The sequence below is a fragment of the Mobula hypostoma genome, chromosome 23 (genome assembly GCF_963921235.1).
Source record: "Mobula hypostoma chromosome 23, sMobHyp1.1, whole genome shotgun sequence".
Taxonomy (NCBI): domain Eukaryota; kingdom Metazoa; phylum Chordata; class Chondrichthyes; order Myliobatiformes; family Myliobatidae; genus Mobula; species Mobula hypostoma.
In genome coordinates this window covers 15,414,168-15,434,553 of record NC_086119.1, presented here as the reverse complement: position 1 = coordinate 15,434,553, position 20,386 = coordinate 15,414,168, and the positions used below count along the sequence as shown (strand labels likewise).

At 42.8% G+C, this 20,386-nt stretch overlaps 1 protein-coding gene across 2 annotated transcripts in view; it reads left to right on the top strand.

Moving 5' to 3' along the window:
* The first annotated feature begins 3,453 nt into the window (after window positions 1–3,453).
* LOC134336800 (LHFPL tetraspan subfamily member 7 protein) overlaps window positions 3,454–20,386 on the top strand; it is a 364,145-nt gene continuing 347,212 nt past the window's right edge. For both annotated transcript variants that reach the window (XM_063031273.1, XM_063031272.1), the window contains exon 1: window positions 3,454–4,092. In XM_063031273.1, coding sequence (XP_062887343.1) covers window positions 3,784–4,092 — 309 coding nt within the window. In that variant the 5' untranslated portion in view covers window positions 3,454–3,783. The remainder of the gene's footprint in view (window positions 4,093–20,386) is intronic.

Below are 20,386 nucleotides of genomic sequence, written 5' to 3'. Positions count from 1 at the left end.
TTTAGCAGCATTCATCATCCCATCAGTCCTGACCAGATTTCCAGTCCCTGTTGCTGAAGAGCATCCCCATAGCATAAGACTATAAGACCATAAGAGATAGGAGCAGAATTAGGCCATTCAGCTCATCGCCTGCTCTGCCATTCCATCATAGACCTCATGGACCTCTGGCATACTGCTAGTGTCTTCCATAGTACCTATTAAGTTCATCGCCATTCCTTTGTCCCCCATTACTATCTCACCAGCATCATTTTCCAGTGGTCCAATATCTACTCTCACCTCCTTTTTAACTCTTTACATTACTGAAAAAACTTTTAGTATCCTGCTTTATATTCTTGTCTAATTTGCTCTTATATTGCATCTTTTCCCTTCTTATAGCTTTATTAGTTGCCTTTTGTTGGATTTTAAAAGCTCCCTAATCATCCAACTTCCTGCTCACTTTTGCTACCTTATATGCCCTTTCCTTGGCTTTTTGTCTACTTTTGCCATTTAAGAACTTCTTCTGTAGGACATATCTATCCTGTGCCTTGTGAACTATTCCCACCTCTGCTCTGCTGTCATCCCTGTCGGTATCCTCCTCGGAACCACCAGGGCAAGCTCGCCTCTGTAATTCCCTTTATTCCATAGTGATACTGCTACCTGTGACTTAAGCTTCTCCCTCTCAAATTGTGGTATGAATTCAATCACATTATGATCACTGCCTCCTAAGGGTTCTTTTACATTAAGTTCCTCAATAGGATCTGGGTTATTAAACAACACCCAATCTAAGATAGTCTTTCCCTTAGTAGGCTCAAGCACAAGCCACTCTAAAAAGCCATCTCATAGGCACTCAACAAGTTCCCTCCCTTGCAATCTGAGACCAACCTGATTTTCCCAATCCCCTTGTGTATTGAAGTCCCCTCTTACAATTGTGACATTACCCTTATTGCATGCCTTTTCCAACTCCATTTGCAATCTCAGCCCCACATCTTGGCTACTTCTTGGAGGCCTACATACGATTCCCATAATGGTTTTTTTCACTCTTGCAGTTTCTTAATTCCACCCACAAAGATTCAACATTCTTTGACCCTATGTCACCTTGTTCTAAAGATGTAATTCCTTCTCTTACCAACCGAGGCACACCACCGCCTATGCCTTCCTGCTTGTTCTTTCAATACAAAGTATATCCTTTGATGTTAAGCTCCCAACTATGGTGTTCTTTCAGCCACGACAAAGTGATGCCCCCACGTCATACCAACCAATCTCTAATGACACCACGAGTTTCGCCACCAATCTCTAATTGCACATGATAGTACCTCCACCATACTTTATAGTAGGAATGGTATTTCCTGGCTAATATGCAGATTTGGATTTACACAACACTTCCAACTTAGTGTCAAGGCCAAAAAGTTCCACTTTACTCTCGTCTGACCACAAGACCTTCTTCTACATCTTTCCAGTATCTTGCAAAGTTTTTACAGGCAAGGATATGCCTTTTTTTCCTGCCAGGGCTTCTTCCTTGGTGTTCTTCCATAAATACCCTTTTCGTGCAAGGCCTTAGACATTGTGGAGACATGAACTTCATCTCCAGTTGCAGTAACTGACTTCTGCAGCTCACTCGGAGTAAATCCTGTCATTGCAGTAGCCTCGCTTATAAGTGCCATTCTTCTCCAGCAACTGAGTTTAGAGAGGCAGCCTCACCTAAGCAGTGAGGTTAAGGTTTCACAATGGACAGCACTGAGCTTTAAGGTGGTCATGTACCCTTCCCCAGATTTGTGCTTCTCTATTATCATTTCCATGATTTGGTCTTGGATGCTCTTTTATCCTCATTTTGGTTTGGTCTGTTGAAAATCTACCATACTGTTGGACCTTACAGATAGAGGGGGTATATATTCTTATGAATTCATTGAAAACATGTGATCCTCCAACTTTCTACATTAACAAATTGTGTCAGTTGTTAAGACAATATATTGCGCCTGAGGAAAGCTAGTGTAGTTATTACAAAAGGGATTTTCTGCCTCACAATTTTTTTTCTATTTTTAGTAAATTGTTGACAGCTTTTGGAATTTTTCTTTTGATTTGGCATGATGCACAATGTTTTGTAGATTAGCTCAAAAAATCCTACTTCAATATATTTTAAATTTAGAAAATGAGACAGTTAAATGTGAAAATAGTTGTGGGAGCTGAATACTTTTTCAAGGCACTAAATTTGGAGTTCTGTTTCGGTGTAACTTTGAAATAAAGAGCAGAGCAAGGGGGACGATGAAACATGATTTCTTTAGGCAGTGGGTCTGTTGTCAGTAATGGTGATGAACCTTATAATAAGCATTTAAATATGTTTTGGAACTTACTTGCAAGGTTCTCTGGAGTGGGACATGATAGTCTATCAAAATTGGTACAGCTGTAATGGGCTGAATGGCCTTCAGTGGTTCATAAGCACAAATGATTCTGCAGATGCTGGAAATCCAGAGTAACATACACAAAATGCTGGAAGAACTCAATAGGTCAGACAGTATCTCTGGTGGGGGGGGGGGGGGGGAGAGAATTAAAGAGTTGACTTTTCCAAAGGGTATTTCTGTTTTTTGCACAATTTTTTTATCTATTCAATATACGTATACTGTAATTTATTTATTTATTATTATTATATTTTGTTTTTTTCTTCTATATTATGTATTGCATTGAACTGCTGCTGCTGTTAACAAATTTCACGTCACATGTCGGTGATAATAAACCCGATTCTGATTCTGACTTGTTGAGTTCCTCCAGCATTTTGTGTGTTGCTCTGGCTTTCTGTGCGTTCTGTGACATTGAATTTCAAAGCTCAGCCTCATCATTATGCTGTCATGCTCACTGTTATTTTGATTAAATTATGGCAAAGTTATCAGGAAAATATGGAGAAGCTCACTTCATCTGAATTTATAAATATTATCTATTGTGCCCACCTTTTAGCAGTCAACACACAAATTTACTTGCTGAACGATAAGGTAAACGATTTTCTTTGTCTGACCACACAGAACACTATACAGTACCATAAATTGTTAAATAAACACAGGAATTTCCCTCTTTTATTAAAATAAGTCGCTCCGAGGCATGGGAAAGAGAAGTTATTTAACAGATCTGCAGAGGAACAACCTGACTGTTATGAGGAAAAGATGGGGATTGGGATGAGATTCGTTGTGGAGCAGATGGACCCTACAGGCTCCTTAACGTAAAGTCTGCTTCCACAAGGAGTTTTGAATTTATATTACTGGATTTTAAGTTCGGGGCGCTTTCAACAAATCATTCGCGATACTCTGCCAACATTTTAAACTTTATCTTTCATCCATCCCTTTAACCCAAGCACTTGGCCTCCGTGAATCTTTTTCCGCCCCCACCCCCGAGCGACTCCGCCCTCGCCTGCCACTTCGGGATTGGTTCACATGGAGCAGCCACCTGCCTTCGCCTAGCGGCGCTGACAAGCAACGCAGCCACGGAGCAGGAAGCGTCAAAGCAATCTGCCGCTACAAAGTGAAAAGCTCCCCATTCTCGGTCGGCAAAGAGAGAGAGACAGAGTCGGCAGCTGCAGAGTAGCGGCACTGACAGCAGGCACACTTTGCTTCCCCACTGGACTGCAACTCGGAGGACTGAAATGAAACCTGTGGATAATTAATATATATTTTCAAACATTGCGCGCAGAGCCCCGGGTGCTTAATTCCTGATCATTTTAACAAACTGACCTCACTCGCTTTTCATGTGAAGACTTGGAGGCAGCGGGGTGAGGACGGGGGGCTGAAAGAGGACGCGGAAACCTCCCCGGCTGTCTTCCAGATGCATTCGCTGCTGGATCGCAAAAAGGACGCTGGTGCCGAGCTGGGGTTCGCCGAGGTGCAAGCGGGCGGACTGCTGCCCCAAGTCCAAAGGATGTGGTCGGGTGTGGGCTGCCTCTGGGTCCTGCTCTCCTCTTGCCTGGTAGCGGTGTGCAGCTTCAGCATAATCTCGCCCGCCTGGATCGTCAAGGAGCAAGGCAAGGACTCGGTGAGCTTCGGGCTGCTCTGGCATTGCTCGGAGGCCGTCTACAACTGTTACACTTTCGGCAGCCTCGGGAGCTTCGCTGACATCCCCTCGGGGTCCTGGCAGGTAAACCATTACGGAGGGGCTGCTGATGGGGGTCTGTCGGAAGACAGGGGAAAAGTTATATTCACCAGTTGCAATATGTGTGTTACTTGGAAAGTCAAACTGGCCTGTTGAAGACCTCTCCAACTGCAAACCTTTTAAGATGTTATATATTAATGTACGTAGGCACGTGGATATAATACTTAACCCAGGACAATTAGTAACAGTTTTACACTTAAACAGGGAAAGCCAAGCTCAAATGATTTATGTATGTTATATATTATGTTTGCACTTGCCCAGAAATGACAACTCGTCGACGGATTTATGGATGGTTTAATGTCACTGAGTTCGGAAAACATTAAAGGAGGGAGGAAATAACGTCCAATGTCTCCGGCGGCTAATTGAAAGATCTAATTCCCCAGCACAATATGCACTACACTACTAACTTCCCTGACAACCTCAATCCGCGTCGTTTGAGCACTCGGTTTAAAAAATAATTACGACCCCAGTCCCTAAAGGTTAAAAGTGGAAAAGAGATTGCTTTTGTTTGTCTTGGAGGGTCCATGGCCCCGGCCCTCATTTGACACCGTCTATCCTCAGTGGCAGCTGAACTATCACCCGGTGATGGATTTTCCCTGGAAGCCTACATTCTACTAACGTGTACCGATTGCAGTTAGCTCTAGAATGTAAGTGGGTCGCGAGTCTCGTGTGTCGTTACAACCAGTGTCCCAGTGAGGATTGTCAGTCTCTGTGGTTAGTAACAGTTCATATTATTGATTATCGCCCTTAAAGGACTTGGGTTCGCTTGCGCTCTTCTTTCTGTGCGGCCCGTTTCCCGGACAAAATTACAACAAACAAACGGAGTTGAAAGGGTTAACTGAAGGGTTAGTTTCTTCTCCTGAAGTGTGCCTTGCGCCGGGTAATTTTACTTGAAACAACAGGCGGCGCCGTCCTTCACCCCGATCGTTGACCGGTCACAACTGCAGCGGGAGCGCATCTCAGCTTTACGAATCCTACCCAAAACTGTGATACAAGGGTTGTACCGAAACATCAGCAGAATTTAATATTTCCAACCCCGAATCTGCTTCCTTTAGTATTGGTTTACGAAAATAATTGTTCAGAATTTTTATTATTTGTACAATTGGATCTCGATTGTAAGGTTTTGCCCCAAGGGTCATAATTATTTCTGAATTACCATTTTCTATAAATTATGAATAAAAGTAGGTATTTTTCTTCATTTAGCAACCCTTTACAGGCAACATAAAGAGGCCAGATCAATAGATCTGGCAAAGCTCAGAGCATAGTGATATGTGTCATGTTAAATCATATCATCACCTCACTTGGATTTGTAGGAATGATGCACGGTGCTTCGGGATCATCAGTCAACCATAAACAAAATAGAGGGTTTGGCAAATATGTTTGCAGGAAGATAATAGTTCCTTTAGCCAAAACGTGACTGGACTTCAAACGACTATTACTGTTCTCCATAAAAGTCACCAGATTAATTAGCTTGTGTGCTGAACATTTAAGAACTGCATCGCTTAAAAGGTTCTGTGGACCAGGGTTGTGTACTTAAATGTTACACGTATGCCAGGAATGATACATAATTGGATTGAATGGGATTGGATTTTATTATATTGGATTTTCTGCGTTATGAATGGGTTCATAGTTATCAGGAGCTGACAGGACTTGTTACAATGGCGGGTGTGAGTTATCCATCTGTATAATCTGTTTATCTGCCTTTTGGGTTATTTGTTTCTCCTTTGATTCTGCTCTGTTAACCCTTTGAGGTGCACTATAGCATCTTGTTTCCAGCTTTCCTGCAAATCTCCGTTTGAAAGCTTCCAATTTGGCATTTTGATCCTACCATTGAGCGAAAGTACAATGTCACGAAAGGCGTTCAGAGTGACAAAGCTAATCTGTCCTTCCTTGCTTTTCCTGGCCTTTGGTACAGTAAATCTGAACATCCTCATTCACCAGCGCTCCTGAATTCGATTGTTTTTCTTTATTTTTTTTAAATGCCTGCAGGAAAATGAATCTCAAAGTAGTATAAGGTAACATGTGCTTATTTTAATAATAAAGGTTACTTTAACTTTGACAGCCAACCAGGTAGGTGGGACCACATTTGATTGATTGCGTTCTTATCTCCCCTGATTTGGCCAGACAATCAATTGTTTCTCTCTCTGTATCCACTGACCCATCCCCTCCGATTTCTCATCTAGGTACTCCCTTCCTTCACATTTCTCAGAATCAGAATCAGGTTTATTATCACCGGCATGTGTCGTGAAATTTGTTAACTTAGCAGCAGCAGTACATAATACAGAAGAAAAAATAATAGTAATAAAAAATAAATAAATCAATTACAGTTTATGTATATTGAATAGATTAAAATCGTGCAAAAAACATTAATAATATATATTTAAAAAGTGAGGTAGTGTTCGAAGGTTCAATGTCCATTTAGGAATTGGATGGCCGAGGGGAAGAAACTGTTCCTGAATCACTGAGTGTGTGCCTTCAGGCTTCTGTACCTCCTACCTGATGGCAACAGTGAGAAAAGGGCATGCCCTGGGTGCTGGAGGTCCCTAGTAATGGACGCTGCCTTACTGAGACACCGCTGCTTAAAGTTGTCCCAGGTACTTTGTAGGCTGGTACCCAAGATGGAGCTGACTAGATTTACAACCCTCTGCAGCTTCTTTTGGTCCTGTGCAGTAGTTCCCCCCCCCCCCCCCGCCATACCAGACAGTGATGCAGTCTGTCAGAATGTTCTCCACAGTACATCTATAGAAGTTTTTGCGTGTATTTGTTGACATACCAAATCTCCTCAAACTCCTAATAAAGTATAGCCGCTGTCTTGCCTTCTTTATAACTGCACTGATATCTTGGGACCAGGTTAGGTCCTCAGAGATTTTGACACCCAGGAACTTGAAACTGCTCACTCTCTCCACTTCTGATCCCTCTGAGGATTGGTATTTGTTCCTTTGTCTTACCCTTCCTGAAGTCCACAGTCAGCTCTTTCATCTTACTGATGTTGAGTGCCAGGTTGTTGCTGTGGCACCACTCCACTAGTTGGCATATCTCACTCCTGTACACCCTCTCGTCACCATCTGAGATTCTACCAACAATGGTTGTATCATCAACAAATTTATAGATGGTATTTGAGCTATGCCTAGCCACACAGTCCTGGGTATATAGAGAGTAGAGCAGTGGGCTAAGCACACACCCCTGAGGTGCACCAGTGTTGGGCGTCAGTGAGGAGGATATGTTATCATCAATCCGTACAGATTGTGGTCTTCAGGTTAGGAAGTCGAGGATCCAATTGCAGGGGGAGGTACGGAGGCCCAGGTTCTGTAACTTCTCAATCAGAATTCTCATCTAGATACTCCCCTCCTTCACATTATTTAAAACGGTGTCAGTTTTCATACATTCACAGCAACATTCTTCATCCTTTCTTGTTCCCATCCACTCTGTATGAATTACTGGACTACTTGTCCACTGGAGGAACAGAAGTGTCCTTTGGCCACATATTGGGAAGACCATGCTTGCGACCTTCAGATCCTATCACACTGACCCTCAATGGCACTCTTGCCACCTTGATGAGCATTTCTAGGCCTTTATTAAATAACACCCTGATCCCTGCCTCTTCAACACCATCGGACTCTGCCCCTTCATCAGCTAATCTACTCCAGGAAACTACCTACTAGGTTTTTTTGTTATTTGTGACCTTCACTATCCCTGGCTGGATGTGTTCATTTTTCCCTTTGGGAATTTGACATCTTGAATGCTGCTGCCCATGTCCAGACTCACACAAGATTCCTGTTTCATGCATCATGTGCATGTTGACTTCTTGGGCTCTCACTCAAACCGTGAAATTTTAAAACTCTGTCTCTTGTTTATAAATCATCCCAAGCTGTTATTCCTTCATGTCCCTCTTTGATCTCTCCCAATCTATGGATCTCTAATCATTCTAATTAATTTCTGAGTTTAATCTCAGCCCTAATGGCGATGTTGCTTTAAACTCTGGATTCCCACCCTAAATCCTTTCTCCTTTCTACCGCTTTTTGGTCCTCTTTTAAATTATTTGGCCAAGTGTTCTGTCATGTGCTGTAATATCTCTGTCGGTTGCTGTTGACTATGATTTAATGCAGTTTATCTGAAGTAATTCAGCATATTTTTCTAATTTAAAGATGGCAGCTAAGTACAAGATTTTGTTTAAGTGAAGTATAATATTAATACAATAACATGAAAAGGTGTATTGGGGTGGAGTCAGGATCATCTTCCTACTCCCTCTACTTCTGTATTGACCATAAGGTGGCAGTGATAGTTGCTACAATTGGTCTGAATTGCACTGGATTAGAAATCAATTGGATAAGGTTTTTTTTGTGTGTGGTTCAGTTAAGGTAACCTAAACTGGAGTATAAAAATTGACTTTGATTCTGGTGGTCCGCTTGTACAGTAGCCAATCACCAACCCTGGCTTGCTTTGCACTTTGGTAACACACCACAGCCATCAGTTGAATTTGTACCTTTTAAACAGCTTTTGAAAATAAGAAGTAGTCCTAAAAAAAGTGGGGTTTAAAAAAAATCTTGTGATATTAATTGAGCTGTTGTTTTATCTACATTGCACAATATGCAATACATTTTTCTAACGTGCTGCTCCCTGCAAGAAATTAGGATCAATCAGTTGAACTTGGGTGGCTAGGCAGCACAGCGGTTAGCACAATGCTTTACAGTATGAGTGACAAGGGTTCAGTTCCCACCGCTGCCTGTATGTTCTCCTTGTGACTCTGTAGGTTTCCTCCGGGTGCTCCGGTTTCCTCCCACAGGCCGAAGACGTACTGGTTGGTAGGTTAATTGGTCATTGTAAATTGTCCCCTGATTATACTTCATTGTCGCCAAACAATTGATACTAGAACATACAATCACCACAGCGATATTTGATTCTGTGCTTCCCGCTCCCTGGATTACAAATCAATAGTAAATATTAAAAATTTAAATTATAAATCATAAATAGAAAATAGAAAAATGGAAAGTAAGGTATTGCAAAAAAACTGAGAGGGAGGTCTGGATATTTGGTGGGTATGGCCCAGATCCAGGTCAGGATCCGTTCAGCAGTCTTATCACAGTTGGAAAGAAGCTGTTCCCAAATCTGGCCGCACGAGTCTTCAAGCTCCTGAGCTTTCTCCCGGAGGGAAGAGGGATGAAAAGTGTGTTGGCTGGGTGGGTCGTGTCCTTGATTATCCTGGCAGCACTGCTCCGACAATGTGCGATGTAAAGTGAGTCCAAAGACGGAAGATTGGTTTGTGTGATGTGCTGGGCTGTGTTCACGATCTTCTGCAGCTTCTTCCAGTCTTGGACAGGACAACTTCCATACCAGGTTGTGATGCACCCTAGAAGAATGCTTTCTACGGTGCATCTATAAAAACTAGTGAGGGTTTTAGGGGACAGGCCAAATTTCTTTAGCTTTTTCAGGAAGTAAAGGCTCTGGTGGGCCTTCTTGGCAGTGGACTGCACTTGGTTAGGGTTATACCAGGGGTTGCTGGGCAAGGCAGCTTGAAGGGCTGGAAGAGCCTATTCTGTGCTGTATCTCAATAAATAAATCAATAAACTCAATAGAAAGTCACTTATTTAAAACATGCTGCATTATTTTTAGTGTGAAAACCCTACCTGAACTCATTGCACAATTCATTCATATTTACTTTTCAAATTTTTTAATATATAAGAGCTAGATGTAATGCAGAGGTTTTATGAGGCTTTGGTCAGACCACACTTGGAGTACCATGAGCAGTTTTGGGCCTTTTGTATAAAAGAAGGTGTGCTGGCATTGGAAAAGGTCCAGAGCAGGTACTCAAGACTGATATGAAAGGTGCACCAGATGCTGGTGGCTCTGGACCTTTACTCACTGGAGCTTAGAGGAATGAGGAAGAGAGCTTATTGAAATCTATAGAATATTGAAAGGCCTAGATAGAGTAGGTGTGGAAAGGATGTTTCCTATGGTAGGGGAACCTAGGACCAGCCTCAGAACAGAAGGATATCCATTTAATACGGAGATAAGGAGGAATTTCTTTAGCCAGAGGGTGGTGAATCTGTGGAATCCATTTCCACAGATGGTTGTGAAGGCCAAGTCATTGGGTATGTTTAAAGCAGAGGTTGATAGGTTCTTAATTAGTCAGGATGTCAAAGATTATGGGGAGAAGGCAAGAGAATGGGATTGAGAGCAATAATAAATCAGCCATGATGGGATGAATGGCCCAATTTCTGCTCCTACATCTTATGGTCGTAAGGTAGAAACATAACAGTTCTTTTATTGGTGATTGTGAATTACAAGTTGATCCACCTGCTGTGCAATCCTATCCCCTAACATTGATGCACTGAACTTTCACTGCTCCATTTGATTTCTCCCCCTCTGGAGTGAGGCCACTCATCAGCATTCGGGATGATTGGTGTCTTCCTTTGGATTTTGGGCTTTCCTTACATTTAATTTCCTAACTTACTTATCCCTTTAGGCTTCTTGTCAGAGCACATGGGATGTTAACCTTGAAGGCATCTTCAGGACAATTTTCAGAATCAGAAATAGAATCCGGTTTTTATTATTACTAACATATGTCATGAAATTTATTTTGTGACAGCAGTTTAGTGCATTTTGTGTGTGTTGCTTAAGTTATAGTTATTGGTATTTAGTTAGTACCAGTTATTTAGTTGTAATTTGCTTCGATCAACAGAGTTGTTAGTAGTCACTAGGACAACTACCTCCATGTGGAATAAGGTCTGAAGGGATAGTTTAGGGGACAGCACGGGGAGTTGGGGGTCAGGTTAAGGTTTAGGGGTGGGGATAAGGAGGAGTTAGAGGTCAAGCTGGCGTCCAGCCCGAACTCTGCACAGTAAAAGGCTAGCGATCCCTGTAGACAGATGTCAAGTTGGCAAGACTGTGGACAAAGACCAGTGATCCCTGTTGTCAGTGACCCAGGCTGGTGGGCTTTGTGGATGCGTGCTGGTGACCGCCCAGGTAGACGAGTTCTCCTCCAGGTTGGTGGGTCCAGGGATTGGAGGTCCAAGGGGGCAGGAGGCATGAGGGCCAGTGGAACCCCCAGGGCAGTGAGTCATGATGTCAGAGGTCCTTGTGAGTCTAGAGCTCAAGGCCTGAAGTTTGGGGGGGGGGGTCCCATCATTGGCAAGTCTTGAGGTCCATACCAAAGATCAGGGCTTGATAGTCAAAAGCCTGATCTGGAAGCCAGAGGACTAATGCCTGCAAGTCCATGAATTTGCTGGGAGGCAGCCTGTCCTGGGGTGGGAGGCTGCTGTGTATATGTCTGAGTGGGTGGGTGGGAGGGTAGAAAGGGACTCGTATTGCTGCTGTCGTCTTGTTTCGTTGTTGTGCTGTTGTTGCTGCTTGTGTTGTTCTGTTCCACGTTGTGGGTATGCTGTGTTGCTGCCGGAATGCATGCCGGCTGGCTGCAGCACCTCCTTGGGTTGTGTTTGTTGTGAACACAAATGCTACATTTCACGGTGTATGTTTTGATGGATAGTGCTGTGCTGAAGTCTTAGATATACAGCACGCCCAAGGCGTTTGCACAGTACTGTCGTAATTTTATGTATTGCATTGTACTGCAGTCACAAAAAAAGAAACAAATTTCATGACATATGTGAGTGATGATAAACCTGATTCTGATATGGGTCTCTATTGTGCACTGAGAGTGGGAAGGGGGCAGGGAGAGGGGAATCATTGTTGGGGAAAAGGAGAAGGGAGAGGGGAGGGAGCAGGAAGCAGCAGAGAGATGTTCTGTAATGATCAATTAACTAATTGTTTGGAATTGAATTGAATTGACTTTATTATGTACATCCTTTATATACAAGAGGAGTAAAATCTTTATGTTACATCTCCGTCTAAGTGTGCAATGTGTAATTTATAATAAATATTATGTACAACAGGATGGTCAATATATCATAAAAATACAGTTGTATCAGTGTGAATTAATCAGTCTGATGGCCTGGTGGAAGGAGCTGTCCCGGCTCCTGTTGGTCCTGGCTTTTATGCTGTGGTACTATTTCCCGATGGTAACAGCTGGAACAGTTTGTGGTTGGGGTGACTCGGGTCCCAAATGATCCTTCAGGCCCTTCTTACCCACCTGTCTTTGTAAATGTCCTGAATAGTGGGAAGTTCACATCTACAGATGCGCTGGGCTGTCCGCATCACTCTCTGCAGAGTATAGTTCCCATACCAGGTAGTGATGCGGCCAGTTAGGGTGCTCTCAATTGTACCCCAGTAGAAAGTTCTTAGGATTTGGGTCCCCTACCAAACTTCTTCAACTGCCTGAGGTCAAATGACCTTGCCTAGTGTCTCAGGGCTGGGTGTGTCTGCACTCTAGCCACCACCGCCCCCTCTCCTTCTCTGCCACCTGTCCCACACCCCTCCTGTGGTGCTCCACACTCGCCATTCCCAACATCCTTTGCTCCCACCAGATTTATATTCTCGCTCTAAGCTCCACGTTGACAAACACCATACCGTGATAAGGTCTTGGGCATCCTAGCTATATATTTATGTGCACGGTGCTGTACATGTGATACATAAATGAATCCAAATATAGCTAATTTTCCCCATCCTCCGTGCAGAATGTAAGCAGGAGGGCATTCCTAAAGTAAAGCAAAATGGTCCAACTAACTAAGACATGGGAGCTCGGGCACAGAGGCAGTAATGGGCAAACCTTTGATTACCTGACATTCTTATTCAGGTCCATAAAGCTGTGCTGTGGAATTAGCTTATCTTGATGCTAACCTGGTGCTGGCATCATGATAGTCTCTGTAATAGTCGCGAATGTGCAACTCTTTAGTGTTTCTATATTTGTGAATAAGCCATCCCTTCAACCGGAATCAGATTTAGCACCACAGAAGATGGCTGCTTTGCCTTTTATTTCTCTTCTTCCTTTTGTGCTTTTATACCTGATTAGATTGCTTGGCTCTCTCAGTCTAACAGGACATCTGGGATCGCAATACTGTACCAATTAGCCAAATGCTGAAGGAGACGAGGAACTGCAGCTTTCCGATTAGGAATGTTTTCACTTTCCTCTGCCTTTTCTTGGGCTCAGGTTTAATCACTGGCTGCCATCACCAAGCTGTGGAAGCCTGATTTCATCCTATCAATAATTGCTCAGTTGATGGTGCTTTCACCCCTGGAGCCTGTCAATTCTGTGTTCAAGTCCCAGTCCAGAGATTTGAGATGAGCAGATGCATGTGCATGGATAGTTTTTAAATGACAGATGTTTCTGAAGGGCGCTGTAAATGATGGCATCTCTTTACTACACAGGTATAAAAGATAATACACAGTAAAGAATTTTATGTATCTTATTTCATGGTTGAGAAAGATGCTGTAATGCACACATGGCAAATGTTGGCCAAGTTCATCTCCCACTTAATCTCAGGCATTGCACAATATGCATTATTTATTACAGTTCAAGATAACTGTAAGTAGGTCTTTATAGAAAGGATGTGGCTCTGCAGATGCTGGGTGTTCAGTTGTATTATTCGGAGCTGAACGATTTTCCTTGTGCCTGCAGTCAAGCAAGAAAAAAGCATGTGCGACTGAATCAGAGTGAATGTGTTAGTGACAGTTCACTGAGGCTTCATCCATTCGCACAGAAAACTTCTCGGTGGTTTAGCTGTTGTGTGACTTCACGGTTTATCTGCCAGCGTGACCTTGCAGTACCCTGTAGCAGCTAGAGTAACGCTATGAAAGTGCCAGCCATCACCGATCGGGGTTCAATTCCCGCTGCTGCCTGTAAGGAGTTTGTACAATCTCCCTGTAACCATTTCCTCTGTCATTCCAAAGACGTTTGGTTCGGGTTCATGAGTTGTGGGCAGGCGCATAAAGTGTGGTGCCACCTGCAGGCTTCCCGGCACAATCCTCATTGATTTGAGGCAAAACATGCCTTTCACTGTATATTTCAATGTGCATGTGACAAATAATGCTAAGCTTTGTATACAACTGAAGCTTGTTCAGCAAACAAAAATTTTGAAACTCGTTCAGCAAACATCCAATCCTTTCGGAGATAGATGGCTGATATGATCTCAGTCATACAGATGGAGAAACTTAGATTCTTGAGAACCAACACAATTAAAAAATTTTTGGCTATCTGGGATCCATTTCTTGACTACCTGGACGAGGCCGGGGCTGGATGAGCAATTTCCCCCAGCTGATTTCTCACGGCCCTCATTTGAGATTTAATGTTTAGTATTTTTGAACACTTTGTACAATAGGCATCCCTCTAATGTTATGTCCCTTTTTTTTTGCTTATTTCTTTTTTATACATGTCTGAGCTGGTATGTTTTTGTTGATTTCATTGTTTTTTTTGACAATTTTGAAAATGAAGTATTTTTTTTTAAATGTTATTTTAATAGCTTATAGTCTGTCTAGGTCAACACTTCTTATTCCTTCTAGGTAGCCTCCAACCAGATGGTTTCAACATTGATTTCTTCAAATTCTGGTAAAATACCACCTGTGCTCTGCCTTCTCTCTTCTTCATTGCCAGACCTGCCAATTTTCTCCAGCATTTTGTGTGTGTTGCTTTAATAGCTGATGGGTCTCTCCTACAGCACTGCCAAAACAAACCAAAATCCTATCTGACCAGTTAGGGCATTGTTGCTGAGATTCAGTTTGCTACTGTTAACCAATGGTTCGGAGTAAATGCAGCTGTCCAGAGTGGAACTGTACATAGGGCAACTTGATCTCACCCAAGTTGGCAATGGGCCTGTGGTTTGGGTGTAAGATGGTTTGACTGAGAAAAGGAAATAAGCTGTACTACTTGTTTTCATTCATTACATTGAAATTGGAATTCAAGTAGCACTATATAAACCCAAATGGAGATTTATTCTTCTAAGGGAAAACGTAATGGCTGAGTGCATTTACCATTAGATGGATTCCAGTTTCATCTGTACATTAACGATCCATTAATCATCAGAAATTGATGTTTGCTACACCCACTTTCTCTTGTGGATTTTACCCAAGCCATTGCATCTTATTGTAAAAAGATACATTTTGTTGATCTCTTCAAATCCGCTTTCTTGTTCTGATATGATTAACGTTAGCATGTGAAGGGTCTTCTAATTTTTTCAGCGCTCCAATGGTTGATTCCCTTGGTCTGTTCCTATGACTTGGTTGAAAGTCTTTCACATTTAGATCAGATGGATGGGGACTCAGTTCCCACTCTATGACTGCCTTCAGGAAGCCACATTGGCTCCGAGTCCAAAATATCAGATGTTCATTATTAATCTCTCCTGTGCTATTTATAATCTTATGCCATTTGTTTTGCTTTCATACCCAAAGTCCAAAGAAGAAAAAAATTTTGGTAAAATATGTATAGAAGAATATTGATTGCCAGCCATATTCTCCTCTAGATGTTTGAAATCAGTGGACTCCACATACAGAAGCAGGTATATCTGCCAGCCAATCCCACCACACCCACCACCCCTACCCTCCCACAGGAAGCCCAAAGATCAATTTATCCACCAAAATTAGTTTCTATAACCAAACCTTGGTCAGGTGAATGCACAAGACACTATCAAGCAGGAACATGTTTCTTCCCACAAACAAAAACATTACGTATTGATTATACACCCATGAACACATGTTCACCCCATAAAAATCAGGAGGAACCACTATAAATAGCTGTAAGTTTATACTCCTGCACCTGGTTGTAGTGTGGCAGTGAGGGAGAGTTGTGTTTTGTGGAATGCTGTTCTTCTGTTGACTTGTTGAATGGGGTTGGTGTTGAAGCTTCCTTGGCTCAATGCGATCAACACACACAAAATGCTGGAGGAACTCAACAGCCAGGCAGCATCTGTGGAAAAGAATACAGTTGTTGTTTCAGGCTGAGACTCTTATTGGGACTGGGGGAGAAAAAGATGAGGAGTCAGAGTAAGAAATTGGAGGGAGGGAAGCAAGAACTGCAAGGTGATCGGTGAAACCGGGAGGGGTGAAATAAGGAGCTAGAAAGTTGATTGGAAAGAGATACAGGGCTGGAGAAGGGGGAATGTGACAGGAGAGGACAGAAGGCAATAGTAAAAAGAAAAGGGGGAGGAGCACCAGAGGGAGGTGATAGGCAGATAGGGAGATGAGGTGAGAGGGGGAAATGGGAATGGTGAAGGGGGGGGGCATTAACAAATGTACGAGAATTTGATGTCTGTACCATCAGGTTGGAGGCTACCCAGATGGAATATAAGGTGTTGCTCCTCCAACCTGAGTGTGGCTTCAATGTGACAGTAGGGGAGACCATGGACTGACACATGGGAATGGAAAGTGGAATTAAAATGGATGACCACTGGGACTGACATGTTGGATTGTGAAGTGGGATTAAAATGCCACTTGGGACAGTCGGTATAGCTTTGTGAGTGGCAGGTCTTGCCTCATGAGCTAGAATTTTTCAAGGAGATGACAGAAGAAATTGAAGGTAGAGTAGTGGATGTGGTGTACGTTTTTTTTAGCAAGGCACTTGACAATGTTCCCTCTGGTAGGGTCATCTATTCTAGATAGTCATGAGGTATGGGATCCGTGGAAGCGTGGCTGTGCAGATCCAGAATTGTTTAAATATCTTACGTAAAACCTAAAAAAAATTCAGCATTGTAGACTTGTTCTGGTGTTAGATTTTCATCTGCGACGATCTTGGCAAACTCATCAATGAATTTCTCTGTTGCTTTGTGATCAGCAGACATTTGGAAAATTTAATATCGTGCCTTTTCTTAAATTTCGACAACCAGCCTGCTGAATATTCACACTTGCCTTCAATTTTCAGTTTATTGTGATAGATCTTTGCCTGTTTCATAATCAGCATACCATTAAGTGGCATATGGTTGCTCCAACATTGACGAATCCACTCCTTAAATACACAATCGAGATTTTCATATTTCATCTTATTCAGTGTTTTGATATCTTTCATTAACTTTTCATTATATACAGTACTGTACCAAAGTCTTAGGCTCATATAGTTAGGGTGCCTAAGAATTTTGTACAGTGCTGTAGTGCCTTTATGTATTACGCTGTGCTGCTGCCACAAAGAACAGATTTCATGATAAATGTGAGTGATGATAAGCCTGATTCTAATATGGGTCTCTGTTGTGGAGAGTGGGAAGGGGACATGGTTGTGGAAAGGGGAAGGGAGAGGGAAGGGAGCAGGAAGAGACGTCCTGTAATGATCAATAAACCAATTGTTCAGAATCAATTGACGTTGCTTGGTATTTCAGAGCTGGGTGTGCCTGCACCCATGCCAACCACCCCACCCTCGCACCTGGCACTCCTTTGCCACCTAACATACACTCCACCCATGGTGCTCACCTTTCCGAACATCCTTTGCTCTTTCCAGATTGCTCCACGTTGACAAATACAGTACTGTTCAAAGGTCTTAGGCACCCTATCTATATATACAAGTGTCTTAGACTTTTGCATAGTACTGTATGTGAAGTGACTTCTCAGAACTGTCTGTGGTGCGCAGAGACTTGCACATCACCTCGGAATCTTCCCAGTGCCTTGTGGAATTTTCCATTTGTGACGCCATGTCAGCACTCAAAAAAAAAACTTCGGATTTCGGAGACTTTCGGATGTTGGATTTTCAGATAATGGATACTCAACCTATACTACCTCAAAAGGCTGCTCCTATCTGAAGTAATTTAAAATTAAAGTAATCATATCTACAATTTTACGTCTACTAAGTGTAAAACTATTGTGTGAATTGTCTCCGTTAAAACCTATTAAGCAAAGGCAAAGATTCCCTACCCTGAAGGTTTCGGGTTATGTAGGACCTGTCACATTTATACTTTGAAATCATGTGGCATCAATAGAGCTTTTTAAAGGTCAAGTACAAGGCTTTCCACTAATTGAGAATATGTTCCTTAATGGTCTTTGTTTCCCTTTCTGAGTGGAAGCACCAATTTATTGTCAATTATCTACTGAGTGATGGCTCTTTATACCGCGGAGTGTGATCTATGAGAAACTGTAAAGATGTTTGCATCCTTCAGAGAAAGAATGTCATCATCTCAGAGGTCTGTGCTGCATTTGAGTCTTTCTGCCAACAGTTAAAAAAGGTTGTTCTAAGTCATGGACCCACAACCATCACTCAGTTGAAGTCACATTGAAAGAAGTCTGTCTGCCATTTCAATGCAGTTGTTCTCAGAAAGCAGAGGGATGCATTTTCAGTGCCATTACTTCACATTGAGTAACTAATAGGGAACAGTGAAGATGCTTCAGAAACAGCCCTGTGTATTCATTAAGATCAGAAGATATATGTGGAAATAGGCCATTCAGCCCATCAAATCTACTCTGCCATTCAATTATGGCTGATTTATTATCCCCCTCAACTCCATTCTCCTGCCTTCTCCCCATAGCCTTGATGCCCTCACTAATCAAGAACCTATCAACCTCTGCTTTGAATATACCCAATGACTTGCCTTCCACAGATTCACCAACCTCTGGCTAAAGAAGTTCCTCCTCATCTCCATTCTAAAGTATCCTCCTTCTACTCTGTGGCTGTGCCTTCTGGTCGTAGACTCATCCTCTCTGCGTCCAATCTATCTAGGTCTTTGAATATTCAATAGGTTTCAATAAGATCTCCCTTCAATGACCCAGAGCAATCAAACGCTCCTTTGTGTTTTTACTCTTCCCACTATATGTTTGACTCACTGGCCTTGAGACAATATAAACCAAGAAATGACCATTACCCTTTAAGGGTTGTCCCTGTCCAATGCAACTTAAAATTAAAATCATCCTATCTACAATTTTACATCTACTAAGTGTGAAACTATTGTGTAAGTTGAGAAGGTTTTTGTAGTGTCCTCTATGAAGGTGACATTTGCTCGGGTGATGAATTTCCCCAAATAACTGCAGGAGAGCCAATTTCCCCACAGAAAGATCCCACAGAGAGGAAGGTGATGAGTGACTAGATAATAATATTGTTGGCTCACCTGTCAAAGTATTGTGAGAACCGCAGGTCTCTACTGTCCCTCAAATTGTGCTTAGTATCTCATTTTCTCTAAGTACAAGCCTAAGAGGTGTAAATTAAAACCTCCAGGACTGAACCAGCAGTAAGAATGTAAGTATAGGAACAGGAGTAGATCTAAAAACAAAAAATCCAGGGCCACACACACAAATGCTGGAGGAACTCAGCAGCCCAGGTACGGTCTATGGAAATGAATAAACAGTTGATGTTTCAGGCTGAGACCCTTCAGGAATGGAAAGGAAGGGGGAAGATGCCAGAATAAAGAATTGGGAGAAGGGAAGGAGGGTAGCTAGAAGGTGACAGGTGAAGCCAGGTGGGTAGGAAAGCTAAAGGGATGAAGAAGAAGGAATCTTAAAAGAAAACAGAGTCGACTGTAGGAGAAAGGGAAGGAGGAGAGGAAATGGGGGGAGGTGATAGGCAGGTGAGAAAAGAGGCCAGAGTGAGGAATGGAAGGGGGAGGAGGAGGATCTTTTTTTACTGGAGGAGAAATGGATATTCATGCCATCAGGTTGGAGGCTACCCAGATGGATTATAAGGTGTTGCTTCTCCACCGTGAGGGTGCCTCATTGTGGCACGAAATGAGGACATAGACCGACATGTTGGAATGGGAGTGTGAATCGGAATTCGAACATTTGGCCACCAGGAAGTTACACTTTTGGTGGATGGAGCAGAGGTGCTCAATGAAGCCACCCCCCGGGAGTAGATCTAGCCCTTCCAGCTGCCTCACCATTCATTATGATTATGGCTGATCATCTGCCCCAGAGCCATTTTCTAGCACTCTCAACACTCAGAAATCCAGTGATTGCTCTTTTGAACGACTGAATCTTCAAGTACACTTTCCACACTGAGCCTGTGGAGGGCAGAGATCCATGTCCAGGTCCTTACTACAGGAGCACACAACGTGAGTGTGAATGTCATTCATAAATGTGTATACCTGTTAGAGTTCTGTCTGGATGACAGAGTGCTATAATGAAGCTTTACAAGGCATTGGTCAGACTGCACTTGGAGTATTGTGAGCAGTTTAGGCCCCTTGTCCAAGAAAGAATCTGCTGGCATTGGAGAGAGTCCAAAGGATGATCCTAGGAACGAAAGCATTAGCATATGAGGAGCATTTTCACGGCTATGGGCACATGCTCACTAGAGTTTAGAAGATTGGAGTTAGTGGGGGGGGGGAGGGGAGATCATTGAAACATACCAAATATTGAAAGCGTAAACACGAGGAATTCTGCAGATGCTGGAAATTCATTCTGACGTGTCTATCCACGGCCTCCTCTACTGTAAAGATGAAGCCACACTCAGGTTGGAGGAACAACACCTTATATTCCGCCTGGGTAGCCTCCAACC